The 13,596-nt window shown below is 46.1% G+C and overlaps 1 protein-coding gene across 2 annotated transcripts in view; it reads right to left on the bottom strand.

Moving 5' to 3' along the window:
* Positions 1-13,596, bottom strand: part of LOC146080263 (fatty acid-binding protein, heart-like) — a 66,441-nt gene that overhangs the window by 38,530 nt on the left and 14,315 nt on the right. Inside the window, exons 2-4 of one of the 2 annotated variants that reach the window (XM_083187330.1) lie at positions 7,765-7,937; positions 6,603-6,699; positions 4,686-4,863 (exon numbers count right to left, since the gene is read on the bottom strand). In XM_083187330.1, coding sequence (XP_083043456.1) covers positions 6,616-6,699; positions 7,765-7,937 — 257 coding nt within the window. In that variant the 3' untranslated portion in view covers positions 4,686-4,863; positions 6,603-6,615. Of the gene's footprint in view, positions 1-4,685; positions 4,864-6,602; positions 6,700-7,764; positions 7,938-13,596 lie in introns of those variants that run through there. The other variant, XM_083187331.1, reaches the window with a different exon arrangement.

The following is a 13,596-nucleotide window of genomic DNA, read 5'->3' as shown; positions in this document are numbered from 1 at the left end:
GAGCCAATTAGCCTACCAGTATATTTTTGGATTGTGGGAGGAAACCAGAGTACCCGGAGGAAACCCATGCAAGTTTGGGAAGAATATACAAACTCCGCACAGTTAGGGCCATGGTGGGGATCAATCCCATGACCTCAGCGCTGTGAGGTAGTAATGCTAAACATTACACCATCCGTACTGCCCAATGGGCATATGAATGGCATGTGGGTGGATCTAATGTGCATTATAAGTGGTTTGTAAGTATGTCTGAGGGCATCTGGGAAATCAGATTCTCCAAACACTTCCCAACTTTCAATTCCTTCACAAATAAATCCTTACCGTGCCCTTTGTCTTTAAGGTATCTTGGTGCATACACAATGTGACAGACAAATTGATTGGATCCATAAATATTGGATTTGCATGCACCTCTGAATATGGCCGAAAAAACAGGGGAGGGGGGTGATACAAAAAAAATATGAACTTTCACCTAGCTATACGTAGGAAAAAATCTATACTGGGTAAAAGATCACTGTGGGTTACTATCTTTTAACCATTACAAAACATGTAAATATTGTAAAGAGTTGAAGATATTTTCAGATTCTGGTAATATCAAGAACAAAAACTAACAAATCTTGAACTTCTATGAAGTTTAATTATTAGTATGAAAAATACGAGCTGGAATGTTGTTGTGACCTACAGTGATATTAGATACTAAAACATGTATGAAACAGAAAAAAATCTTGGTCACAATATTTCTACAAATATCATGCAGAATTATCTCTTTCCTATAGCATTGTTGGGTGCCAGTTGATATCATGAACCTAATATACAGTATATTGTAATTTTGTACCATTATATTCCCCTTTCTCCTGTTTCTACAATCCAATGGCCTTGGTCTCTGTGATCTTTTCAGGAAGGTGGTAAATGTGTGCACGCGCCAGCACTGGTGGTGGCAGCATAGTTTTTCTATCAATGTCTTTAATCAGCATCTAGGGCCAACAGAGGAAGTCGCTGACCACACAGGCACACACACTAGATGTGCCAATGTGTGGGTACACACTAGATGTGCCAGTGTGCGGGTACACACTAGACTGTGTGAGGCCACGCATCAGGATTGAATCCATCTAAACACTGTTTGATTCAGGGTAATTTTCAATTCGATTTGGACTACATAGATTGAATATTGGACTACAATAATTATTTCCCATAGCCTGGATTTGATTACATAAATAATGGTGACCGATCCACCAAACAGGAAGAATATCTTGTGCATTGTGTGGGATGAACAAAAGGGAACTGTATGTTCTCACTGTGCTTGTGTGAGTTTCCTCTGGGTACTCCAGGTTGCTTCCACAATACAAAAATATACTGGTAGGGGAAATTGGCTTCCCACAAATTAACGCTAGAATTAAGGTGTGTGCACACGGTAGGGAATATAGACTGTAAGCTCCACTGGGGCAGGGACCAGGGCCGGATTTGTGCCTAGGCCCGTGAGGCACCGGCCTCAGGGCGGCACCAATTAAGGGCGGCAGGCAGGCTGACATTCTGTTAAATGGCACAGTGGGTGGGCAGCAGCGAGTGATGAGCGCCGCCGCTGTAGACATGAATTATCATATGTAAGCGGCAGCGCCGCTCGTCACCTGCCACTGCCCACCCACTCTGCCATGCACATTACATCACCGCTTATTGGCTGGGTCCGACGGTCCCCCTGCGTGTCCAGAATTGGCTCAGGCTCACTGCTGCTGGCTCCCACCCATTGGCTACTCTACACACACACAGTCTATTGGCTGCTGTGTATCCAGCAGCTGAGCGGCGCGCAGATCCTCCCTGCGCTCAGTCAGTCACAGTGTGTGAGCCGGAGAGAGACTGACGGAGACACTGTGCTAATCACTGTACTAATATGTGCCTCCCTCCCGCCGGGTCCTTCGTACAGTGAGCAGTCCAGAGTGCTTAAAAAAAATATTAAGGTGGGCTTCAGTTACATTTTTATGAAATATATATAAATAACAATGTATATACATATATGATTAAATTAAAATAGGTGGAGGGGGGGGGGGGGGGGCACAAAAATGTTGTGCCTAGGGGCGGCCTGACCCCTAAATTCGCCCCTGGCAGGGACTGCTGTGAATGTTCAAATATTCTCTGTAAAGCACTACACTATAAAAATAACTGGTAATAAATACACAGCTGTTAGGACCACCTCAATGTTAGTGCAAAGATGCACAGCACTAACTAGTCATATGCATCTTGAATCCCCCTCAACACTGTCACAGAAAATATTTTTTATTAGTGTGGTTGATAGCTTGTTCTATTGTTGTTCCTGACCTCTGTGTTGATGCAGTGAGCCCAGTTGCACTCCATTCAGGAGACACATAAGCCGCCGCATATGCAGGGCCATTTCTAGGGCACAGACATTGCTGCAGATATATTAAGCATGGCGTGGAGATAAGTAGGTGATAATGCATCAGCTATGTTTGAAAAAGGACAGTTGGTAGTTGATTGGCTGGTGCAGTATCACCTTCGACATTCTCTTCACTATATAAAAATACTACTGAAAATGTCCCTCCTAGGAGAAAGTTAAGAGTGCCTATGAGTAGGCGCTGTGGTAGAATTGTAAGGGCAGTATTACCATATTGTGGGGCAGATTTATTAAGCTTGGAGAAGATAAACTGGAGCTAAAGCAGAGAAAAGGTAAAAGGAGATAAGCACCAGCCAATCAACTCCCAACTGTCTCTTTCAAACACAGTTGATTGGCTGGTGCTTTATCTCCTTTTACCTTTTCTCCTCTTTATCTCCAGTTTATCTCTTCTCCAATAAATCTGCCCCTAAGTGTATTAACATAAGTGTAAAAGGGTACTATGGGGGGGGGGGGGGGGGGGGGTACAGGCATGTGCTGAGAGACTCATCACAGGTAGGGAAACCAATGACAGGGCATTTTTCTCAATCCCAGAATTCAGGATATAAAAAAAAAAAAAAAACACCCCTCGGATCCCGGGATTGGCTTACCTAATAAAAACCCCACCCCAGCATATTTACTTACATGTGTGGTGCGGCCGGGCTGGCTGGTTGACCCGGGACAGGCCCAAGACAGATGCAGATGAAGCAACCAGGGAGGGGTGGACTTGTGCCCAGGAAGGAGGTGGATGAAGCAGCCAGGGCAGGCTCAAGACTAAGAAGGGCTGTGCAGCCAGGGCAGTGTGACCTCTAACTTAGTCACACTGCACTGCCAGGGATGGGAGAAGCCTAGCAGCATCTAAGCACCTGCTCAGATACTGCCCTGCATTAGACTGCACAGTCAAATCCCAGCATTTTGGGGGCCAAATCCTAGGATCCTGCGATTGGCCACCCTTATCACAAGGTAGTGTATTAGTTTTCAAAGCAAGATCTTTAAGCGGGCTTACTAGTAAAATTATATAAAGGCACAAAACTTGTGCAAGCAACTAATGTTTTTTCCCGGTACCAAAAAGTAATTAATGTGTGAAATAAATTATGTTTAGGTCAAAAGTAATGGCACAGAACTGCTGGAAATCCTGCAGGTCAATGTCAACTAAAGGTGCCCAAACACACACAATTTTTGGGCCGATTCCGATAAATCAGCCGATATATCGTCCAATGTTTACCTATAATCGGTCTAAAAATCAGCCGATATGCGCTCCCGTGGATCTTTCATGCTGCACAAAAGATCCATAGGAATGCATACGGGATCTTAAGAAAAATCTTTGGTAAAGATGTGCGCTTGCCTGAAAGCTTTTGTCCAGGACGGACAAAAGCTTTCAAGGCTAATTTATGCGCACATCTTACGATCGCAGATCTTTCTAGTGTGTGGGCACCTTAAAACTTCACACAATGGATCTTAAAAATCCAGCTTGCCAAAATAGCCCTAGGCATTTGACTATAACTAGGGCCTGCTCCTCTAAGCTAGTTTAAAAGAGGTGTAAAGCCCCAGTGCTTACACAAGGTCCGATTACCGCTCCTGCAGGTAGTTAACAGCCCATCATCTGTCCATGCATAAATGAAGCAGATAGTTGACAGAATACAGCATTGTCTTAGCTGCCAATCAAGTGCGTACGCCACACTGAATCTGGACCAATTACACAATGAATTCTGGTATGGGCAGTATCCATGTACTATTCCTGGCACACCAGCTGCCAGATGGGGCACAGAGATGCTTATGTGCCACATTCTCAGCAATAAAAGCTACCGTGTCCACCAGATACCTGCTGGTGCCAACACAGAATGGTCCCATCTGTAACTCTGCAAGCAATGCAGCATCCAAGGACAGCACCAGACCACCTACTAGGACTGGGGTAGCCAACCCTAATCCTCAAGAGCTACCAACAGTGCATGTTTTGCAGGTCTCCTCACAGAATCACAAGTGAGCCAATTAGCTCCATCTGTGGATCTTTTAAAATGTGTCAGTGATTAATGAGTGCAGCAACTAGGTTGTCTGGAAAATGTGAACTGTGGGTAGCTCTCGAGTGCTAGGGTTGGCTACCACTGTACTAGGATAACCATCTGAACACCATATGCCACTGAGCATTACCCAATGGTGTTGGTGCATCAGCTAGTTATGGCTATGCAGTTTATTCTTGGCATGGACCAAATAGATTTATTCTTGTTTATCCAGAGATTGAACCTCAGTTTTGCTGTTAGTTATATCAGGACATGTTAGTTGGCTTACTGTAAATAAAGACGTCACAACAGGATTGGAGAAAAACTTTTATTTGCATACATGGCACTAAATGACCTCACAATTAACTTGTCAAGTCTTTACAAGCCAGCGTCAGGCTCATTGAACTGAGCCTGCATGTCACAGTAAGGTCTACGTAGGTTTTATTTTTTTTTGTAGGTCCGAACGCATTTCACATCTCCAATTGTGCAAGTCTAGAAAGAGAAATGGGAGTTAAATATATAATGCAACAGTATATGTTTCTGTATAAAAATGATACATATATTTTAGTATAAGCTTTACATTTATCATGACCTGAACCAAAAGAAGAAAGTCATTCCTTTAAAGCAAGGTGTTAGTCCCAGCCCACATAATGCAGTTTAATGAATGGGCCCTTGCGTCTTCACTTAGAGGCAAGATCAGGTTTTAGCCCCGTTTAAAGTTTTATGGCCACTACTTGTGGCAATAGGAAAATCTGTACTCTCCACATGCATGATGAAACACACAGGGATAGGCGTCCAACATGAACACTTACGTAGGATTTGTTTTGTGGAACCCATGGCAGCCTACTTTGCAAGTGAGCTCCTCCCAGTAAGTAGCGAGTCAGTCTCCAGAATGGTAAGAGCAGGCATGTCAAAACTATGGCCCTCCAGCTGTTGTGAAACTACAAGTCCCATCATGCCTTGCCACAGTTTTAGGGAATGCTAAGACTATGGCGAGGCATGCTGGGATGTGTAGTTTTACAACAGCTGGAGGGCCACAGTTTGGACATGTCTGGGTCAGTGTGACACGACAGCATCTGAGGGGGTCCCCTCAGACACTAACTCCAGACATGCTTACACCCAAGTGCTAGAGCACACAATTTGTTTTTGAAACCTCAACCACGGATAGATGACTGCCACACTGAAAGGTCTATGAAGCTTGAAATTTTTCAATACAAACCCTAGAAAAGTCCCGTCCACCATGTGTACATTGGCCATGGTTCTGCCAATCACCCGTCTAACTAGCATTACCGCCACTACAGACTATTTAGGCATCTAAGCATAGTGGACCATACCATTTGCTCCTATACACAATCAGATTTGCATTTCAAGCAACTAGTTGGAAAGTTTGTCTAGTGTATGGCCAGCGCAAAATGTTCCTGAACCAATGCTTGGAGGCAAAAAAAAGGTCTTAAACTGTACAGTTGCCTATTATTGCGCAAGTCCCATGATGAGACTTCAACAGGTTATCCAATTGATAGATCTAGTGACTAGCTACAGTCAATACGAGTTTAATGGTTCTCATTTTTGGTCTTTTACCATTCACATGGATGGATTATGAACAGTAAAATGTGCAGAGAGCAGTGCGGGTCCGCACTACACCAATTAGTGGTCCATGTGCTCAGGTGTTGAAATGGACCAATCCTAATTCTGAACTCCAAAAAAAAACAGACCAGAAACATTATGAGCAAATAAAAGCAAAACAGACATGTACAGTAGGCTTGTTCATATACTGTAGAAGTCTAGCTCCCAGGAATTTAATGGTTTGTCCCTTTTACAGGAGTGGAATACAGCCGCTTCATTAGATCATGTACTTTGTGAGATATAGATACAGTGAGTGAGTGAGTGAGTGAGTGAGTGAGTCCAGCACTCTAAACAAAAGGGGATATTGGGTGGTGCCTTCCCCCAATATATGTATAGTTTAAAAAAAAAAAAAACCAACAACCTCAAAACAAAATGATAATGTGGGGTCATCATGTGAAGGTGACAATTTTGCGGCTTACATCCCTTCATCAGGACAGCCAACATTGGTGAGTAAAACATGGCAAATGCCAAAGAGTAAAATCCACAGAGTAAAATCCACAATGCAGACATTTAGTTACGGTCTCCTTGTCGACAGCGGCAATACTATAGTTTGTGTATTTAACTACCCCGATCTAGCACCAGATTGTGTTTGTCAACAGGCTACTTACAGTTATCATGCTGTCACCTTTCACTTCTCGTGTTATTAGAGACTCTTTTCCATTCCTGTAGTTGTTTTAACACACCATTTTCACATGTTATAGTGGTCTGTAAATTGCAGAAAGAAGTCAATGCAAGCCAGAGGTAACAGGTGATCTCATCATACAGCACCAATACAGAAGAGACTACATGGATTTGACAAGTTAAGGTGCCCATACATGCTGCAATTATCACATGCATTTTGGGCTATATTGCATGCAATCGGGACCTAGTTCCAAAAGTATGTGCAGTGATGGGATGCCCGCATCGCACAGTAAGAACATACTGTGTATGGGAACCTTTAGAGCTATAATGGCTATCCGTGAACCTATAATGGTTATCAAGTGAACCATTTTCTTTCACATGTCTTGGGTACATTTGTTACCAGTTATGATCTTTGCACCCAGTCAAGCCCTGTGCCAGCCTACTAGTTGTAGTAATAACTTGTTAGTCCTCAGAGCTGGCTCCAGGTATGCTCCATAGGAGCGGCCGCGCTGGGCGCTAATCCTTAATGGGTGTGCTGGAGCAGAACTAAAGCAGTCTGATAGCTGGGCAGAGAGTGGTGGGCTGCTCAGCTGTCAAAGTGGGTCCGCGGCTATTTGAAATCTCATGCCGGGTCTCCAGTCGATAGGAGCAGCAGTGGTGGCTCGATTGGCTGCCAGACCACAAGCTCCTATTGGCTGGAGAGACTCTGTGCGAGATTTCAAACAGCCACTGACCCAGCCTGAGGACAGCTGGGTAGCCCACCACTCTGCCTGGCTTCAGTTCTGCCAGGCGGTTTGTTCAATGTGCCTGTCGATGCTGGCTCCCCCGTGACAAGGAGCATGTAAACCCCCTTAGCAGTGTGTGAAGTCCCTGGAATTGGGGGAGGGCACATAATGTGCGATTTGGCCATAGGGCAAACAGGTGTGCAGCTAGTCAAAATGGCCTTGCCGCCACTGTTTATATTGCCTGGAGATAGTGAGGCTGTACATAACTATTGCCCGCAGTGCACACATGGTGCAACCTTCAATGTTATTTTAACTATCTAGTCAAAGCCGCACTATGTACACATGGCTTTACTATCACTTTCTGTAGCTTCGTGCATCTGGCACACTGCCTTGATAACACCAATTGTTTTATGCAGTATTTTACCTTAACTTTCCTGCCATCTGCAGTGGTTTCATCAAATTCTTTGTCCAACTGAAAACCAAGATCTGTGTTCTTAAATGTGCTTATTGTTTTCAGCGTCCATTTATCACCATCTTTAGTGATGGACACATCCGGCTTCAGTGCAGCACCAGCTTTCCTTATGACAAGAGACACATCTGGAAGAGAAGGTACAGTAAAGCATCCATGAAGTACTGTAAGCGCTGTATATAGGTTTTTGCTGTTATACCGATTAGTATAAGGTTATAATTAAGCAAAGACAAAAATGTATTGTGTTCTTGCTTTTGACATACCATCAGAAGGAAAGAGCACCGTATCCCTACCCTCTGCACAGGGAAGTACAGCTCAAATTGTGCCGTCACCAACAATTACATAGTGGGGCTAAGCAAAGACTGAAACAAGGCAAAATATATAATTTTTCTTTTAGAAATTACTGAATACACAGGGGAAGGATCACACACACAGCACCAGGTCACCAGCTAATAGGAGCTTGCAGCCCAGCAGCCAATTAGGAGTGGCAATGGTGGCTCCTGATTGGCAGCTGGGCCACGCAAGCTCCTATTGGCTGGGGACCTGGAGTGAAATTTCAAATAGCCATGGTCCCACTCTAAAGACAGCCCGCCAGGCAGCCCACCGCACTCTGCCCGGCTGTCAACCTGTTTCAGTGCTGCTGGGGACCTGCTCTCATCTCCTAGTGCCAGTCCCTCCCTCTCTGGGGTAGTCAGTGGCTGGGTCACCTGACTTAGACAATGTCCCATACCACCAGCTACTGTAGTCCTGATTCTAACAGCATCAAACATGGGCAAATGTAGGATTGGAAGGGGCAAGAGATAGATACATAAAGAGCCTCTGTCAAGAGTCCCCAAATCGGGATGCTGGGGTTTGTCATTTGACTGCCAGCATCTCAAATTTTCCAGAGTGAGATCTCATGAAATTCACCCTTAGTATTTCATTGTTACAGCTCAGACTAGGAACATATCTATAATGGGTGCACACAGAACCCAGGGTCTGTGTGCCTCACCATACACTCATGGTAAGTATGTTGGACAACTATAAATCAATATAGTTTATTTCTCAGCAATGCTACGATCCTTCCCCTGTAGCCCCATAATGCCCGTTTATGTTGTGTTCCTTTAAAGTGGATTAGGAGGATGAGGAGATTAGACACCATCAGCCCTCATTGTAGTGAAGTCTTCCTTTCAGGAAAAAAAAGTCAGACCTTTGGAAAAAGGGCCACAGTGTGGTGCATATCCACCCACCATTTTGGTGGTCAGATAGAGCAGTGGGATCTTTAGCTCTCAAAAAGGCTCCAATTGAGCCTTTGCAGCTAGCTGATCTTGAGTTCCTATTGGAAGCTGGTCTAGCTCATGGATATTACCTCAGACAGTTTCCAAGTGAAGTGCTTGGTCTTTGCCTTTTCTAGTCTTCACAACTATAGAGCCGTTCTATTTATGGTTCCTTCATTCCAGTCAAGCTTTGTTTTGGCTTTCCACTTAAACCAGGATATGGTTTCAAACTGTCATTTTTAAAAGACTCCCCATGAGAGGTATTATGTAACTTTGCTAGATATAGTCCTAGCTCTGAAGATTTACTTGGACAAAACACTTATCCGTTGGTTTGTTTACCAAACACCAGGGCTATTTTTCAGCCGGAACACCGTTCCTGAAGCTCAAATTAAAAATGACGTCATCAGGAATGGCGTTCCGGAACCTGCTCCAGGCCGCCCAGCACCCGCATCGCCTGCCCGCTCTCCGCACCCCTGCCCGCTAATTAAGAAATTCAGGAGACTCGAGAGACTGCAACATTCACCTGTCACGCTGGACCGCTAGCCAATGGACGCTTGCGGTCCAGCAGCCAATCAACTGGTGGCTACTTGACCGCGAGTGCCTATTGGCCAGCGGTCCAGCGGGAGATATGAATGGTGCATGGAGCAGCACAGTGCTGGGGCCCGCCGAATGATGGATTTGCGCAGCGGAGAGGGGGGCTGGGGAGCAGTGAGGCCGCTGCTGCCGAAATACAGTTCGCTCCCCGTGCAATATATCAGTCAGCAGCAGCCCCGCTCAGCCTCCCCTCCTCCCACCCGCTGTCCGCCTCTTCCTGCGCTGTCCCGCCTCCTCCTCAGCACCATCTACATGTGCCGGGGATGTCAGCAGCCGAGATGACTTCCATAGCTACGCCACTCTGTAGCTAGCTGGGCAGGAAGGTATTGAGGGGGTTGGCCAGAGTGGAGCTAAGGCTGGCCTCCATTCCTCCCAGCTCACACATGCATTTACCCTGCGCAACCCCTCTACTCCCACCTCCCGGATTGCCCATATTCCTGAGCGGCACTGAAAGGTCACTGCTGGTATTATCCAGAGAAGAGCAGTCCCTTCCCTCTCACAGCTCTCGCCACTACAGCTCTCCCCAAACCCCCTTCCCCGCTAACCAGCTCTCCCAAACAATGTTCTAGTCCTGCACCCTTCGTCCCCTATACCCTGCTCCCTCTTGTCCATAGAACAAGGCATGTCTTCTTTGGCCCCTTGCCTGGCTCCTTCTACCAACCTGCCATGTTGTCTCCCAGAGGACCAAGTGCAGCAGTCCTTTCATCCATTAGACAGGAGCTCATGGTAAGTTCCTATGGAGGGGGTTCTGAAGTGTTTAAATGTTGTGATGAATGAATTTTAGTGTAGTGATTTAGAGGGCCATAGCGTAGTGATGTAGTGTGGTGTAGACGTAGTATAGTGTGGCATGCAGGGGGATGTAGCGTAGTGATAAAGTGCAGCGTGATGTAGCGTAGTGATGTAGTGCGGTGTAGACGTAGTGTAGTGTGGCATGCTGGGGGATGTAGCGTAGTGATATAATGCAGCATGTAGGGCGATGTAGCATATTGATGTAGTGCGGCGTGTAGGTGGATGTAGCGTAGAGATGTAGTGTGTGGCGTGTAGGGGGATGTAGTGTAGTGATATAGTCAGGGCTATTTTTCAGCCGGAACACCGTTCCTGAAGCTCAAATAAAAAATGACGTCATCAGGAACGGCGTTCCGGAACCTGCTCCAGGCCGCCCAGAGCGGGAGTGCATGTATGTATGAGAGCGAGAGTGCATGTATGTATGAGAGCGAGAGTGCATGTATGTATGAGAGCGAGAGTGCATGTATGTATGAGAGCGAGAGTGCATGTATGTATGAGAGCGAGAGTGCATGTAGGTATGAATGAGATCGGGAGTGTATGAATGATAGCGGCAGTGTATGTATGAATGAGGCGGGAGTTATGTATGAATGAGATCGGGAGTGCATGTATGTATGAGAGCGAGAGTGCATGTATGTATGAGAGCGAGAGTGCATGTATGTATGAGAGCGGGAGTGCATGTATGTATGAGAGCGGGAGTGCATGTATGTATGAGAGCGAGAGTGCATGTATGTATGAGAGCGAGAGTGCATGTATGTATGAGAGCGGGAGTGTATGTAGGTATGAATGAGATCAGGAGTGTATGAATGATAGCGGCAGTGTATGTATGAATGAGGCGGGAGTGTATATATGTATGAATGAGAGCAGCTATGTATGTACAGTATGTATAAGAGCGACCATGTATGTATGTATGTATGTATGAATGAGAGCGCCTATTAAGTGTAAGGAGGGGCCCTTAAAAATGTTGCTATGAGGCCCAAAAAGTTCTAGTTATGCCCCTGACAGGTACCCCACACTGCTGCTAATGACTGGTACATGCTGCTTACTGCCATTGCTTATTAAGGAACCCCGTGGATTGGATGGAGGAGGCCCAGCACCACGGATCACAAGAAAAAGCCCGACACCGCAGAGAGGAGGTTGAGGCTCTGCACCAGGGGACTACAGACAAGAGGCCCGGCGCACCAGTGTGGGAGGAGGAGGAGGCCCAATGCTGAAGAGAGGGAGAGCTGCCTGAGGTACACTCGCCACTTTGATTGAGGGGGAAGGATTAGGAGGCGCAAAGTAATTTCTGTAACTTTCAAACACCTGCCTACTTCTGCTCTTCCTCCTCTCCCCCTATACCACCCTTCTCTCTCTCTCTCTCTCATCTCCCCCCTATTTTTATGTCTCTCACCCCCTCTTTCTCTCACACCATCCCCGTCCCCTCTCTCTGCCCATTTCTCTCCCCTCTCTCTCTTCCACTCACCTCCTCTCTCCCACTATCCCCTCACTCTTTGGGCCTCACTCACTCACTCTTCCCTCTCACTGTCCCCATCTCCTGTACCCTCCGTCCACCTTCCCTAGCTCCCTCTGTCTCTCCCTGTAGCCACCTTTGTCTCTTTGTCTCTGTCTCTCCCCTTTACCCACTGCATCACCATCTACCTCTCCACTGTGCTACTATCTCCCTTATTTTCCTCTCTCTCCTCCTGTCACTCTGCCTTTCCAAGACATCACCCTCTGCCTCTCTAAATCATCTGTTCACTGTTACCCACTGTCTCTTCTATGTATAATGGCCATCATGGTGTGTTGTATATGTATAATGGCCATCTCGGTGTGGGCCATATGTATAATGGGCATCTGTGTGTGGCATATGTATAATGGGCATCTGTGTGTGGCATATGTATAATGGGCATCTGTGTGTGGCATATGTATAATGGGCATCTGTGTGTGGCATATGTATAATGGGCATCTGTGTGTGGCATATGTATAATGGGCATCTGTGTGTGGCATATGTATAATGGGCATCTGTGTGGGCCATATGTATATGGGCATCTGTGTGTGGGCCATATGTATATGGGCATCTGTGTGTGGCATATGTATAATAAGCGTAGAGTGAGGAATTATGGCTTTCTTTTTTCTTCTTCTTTTTTTATGTAATGCCCCGCCCCTTTTGTAGCTCCTCCCACATCACCGCCCACTTTCTGCCCCCACCCACAGTTCCTGAACCTATTTTTCTACAAAAATAGCACTGCCAAACACATAAGCACTTTTGGCCATCAGATCAGGAGTCTGCACATTCCCCTAGGGTGGGGCTTCAGCAGAACAGATCTGAATAAAGCTACCTGGTCCTCTGTTCACATATTTGTTTGGTACTTGTTTCCTAGCACGGCCACAATCGCGGGCCTTAACTTTAAAGGCACACTATGCCTGCGATTTCCTTTGAAAAAAGCAGTACTCGGGTACATCGCGTCGGTCGTGTGCCTTAAGAAGGCACACGACGCGATGCCCCCGATTTGTACATAGGCTTCAATGTTAAATTATTTTAACATTGAAACTGAGTCCATTTAACATAGGGGAAAAAAAAAAAAAGGAAAAAAAAAAAAAAGGAAAAAAAAAAAAAGGAAAAAAAAAAAAAAGGAAAAAAAAAAAAATGGGAAAAGGCCGAATAAGGGCCATTTCTCATTGGGTATGGCCCCATCATGTGTGTAAAAAATAATGGCCCCCCATTGTGACCGCCACCCCCACAATTGACGCGAACCCGAAGCGTGGCAAGCGCAGCGAGCCCGCGAGGGGCGGCGGTGCGCGTCCTCCGACCTTTTCATTCCCCTACTATCCACGTCGGCGTGGAGTTGAGAATAGATTAGTGTGGAGAGCGCGAAGCGTGGCGAGCCCCGCGAGGGGATGCTGATACCTGTGAAGCCCGCGAGGGGATGCAGGGAACTGTGAAGGTATCAGCGTCCCCTCGCCACACTAATCTATTCTCAACTCCACGCCGACGTGGATAGTAGGGGAATGAAAAGGTCGGAGGACGCGCACCACCGCCGCTCGCCATGCTTCGGGTTCACGTCAATCGTGGGCCATTTTTTTTTTTTACACACATGACGGGGCCATACCCAATGAGAAATGGCCCATTTGTTTCAATATTAAAATAATTTAACATTGAAGCCTATGGACA

This window comes from Crinia signifera, chromosome 5 (assembly GCF_055691185.1).
Source record: "Crinia signifera chromosome 5, ASM5569118v1, whole genome shotgun sequence".
In the NCBI taxonomy this organism is placed as follows: Eukaryota; Metazoa; Chordata; class Amphibia; order Anura; family Myobatrachidae; genus Crinia; species Crinia signifera.
Note: the sequence above shows the minus strand (reverse complement) of the source record. Positions and strands in the feature narration are given on the sequence as shown.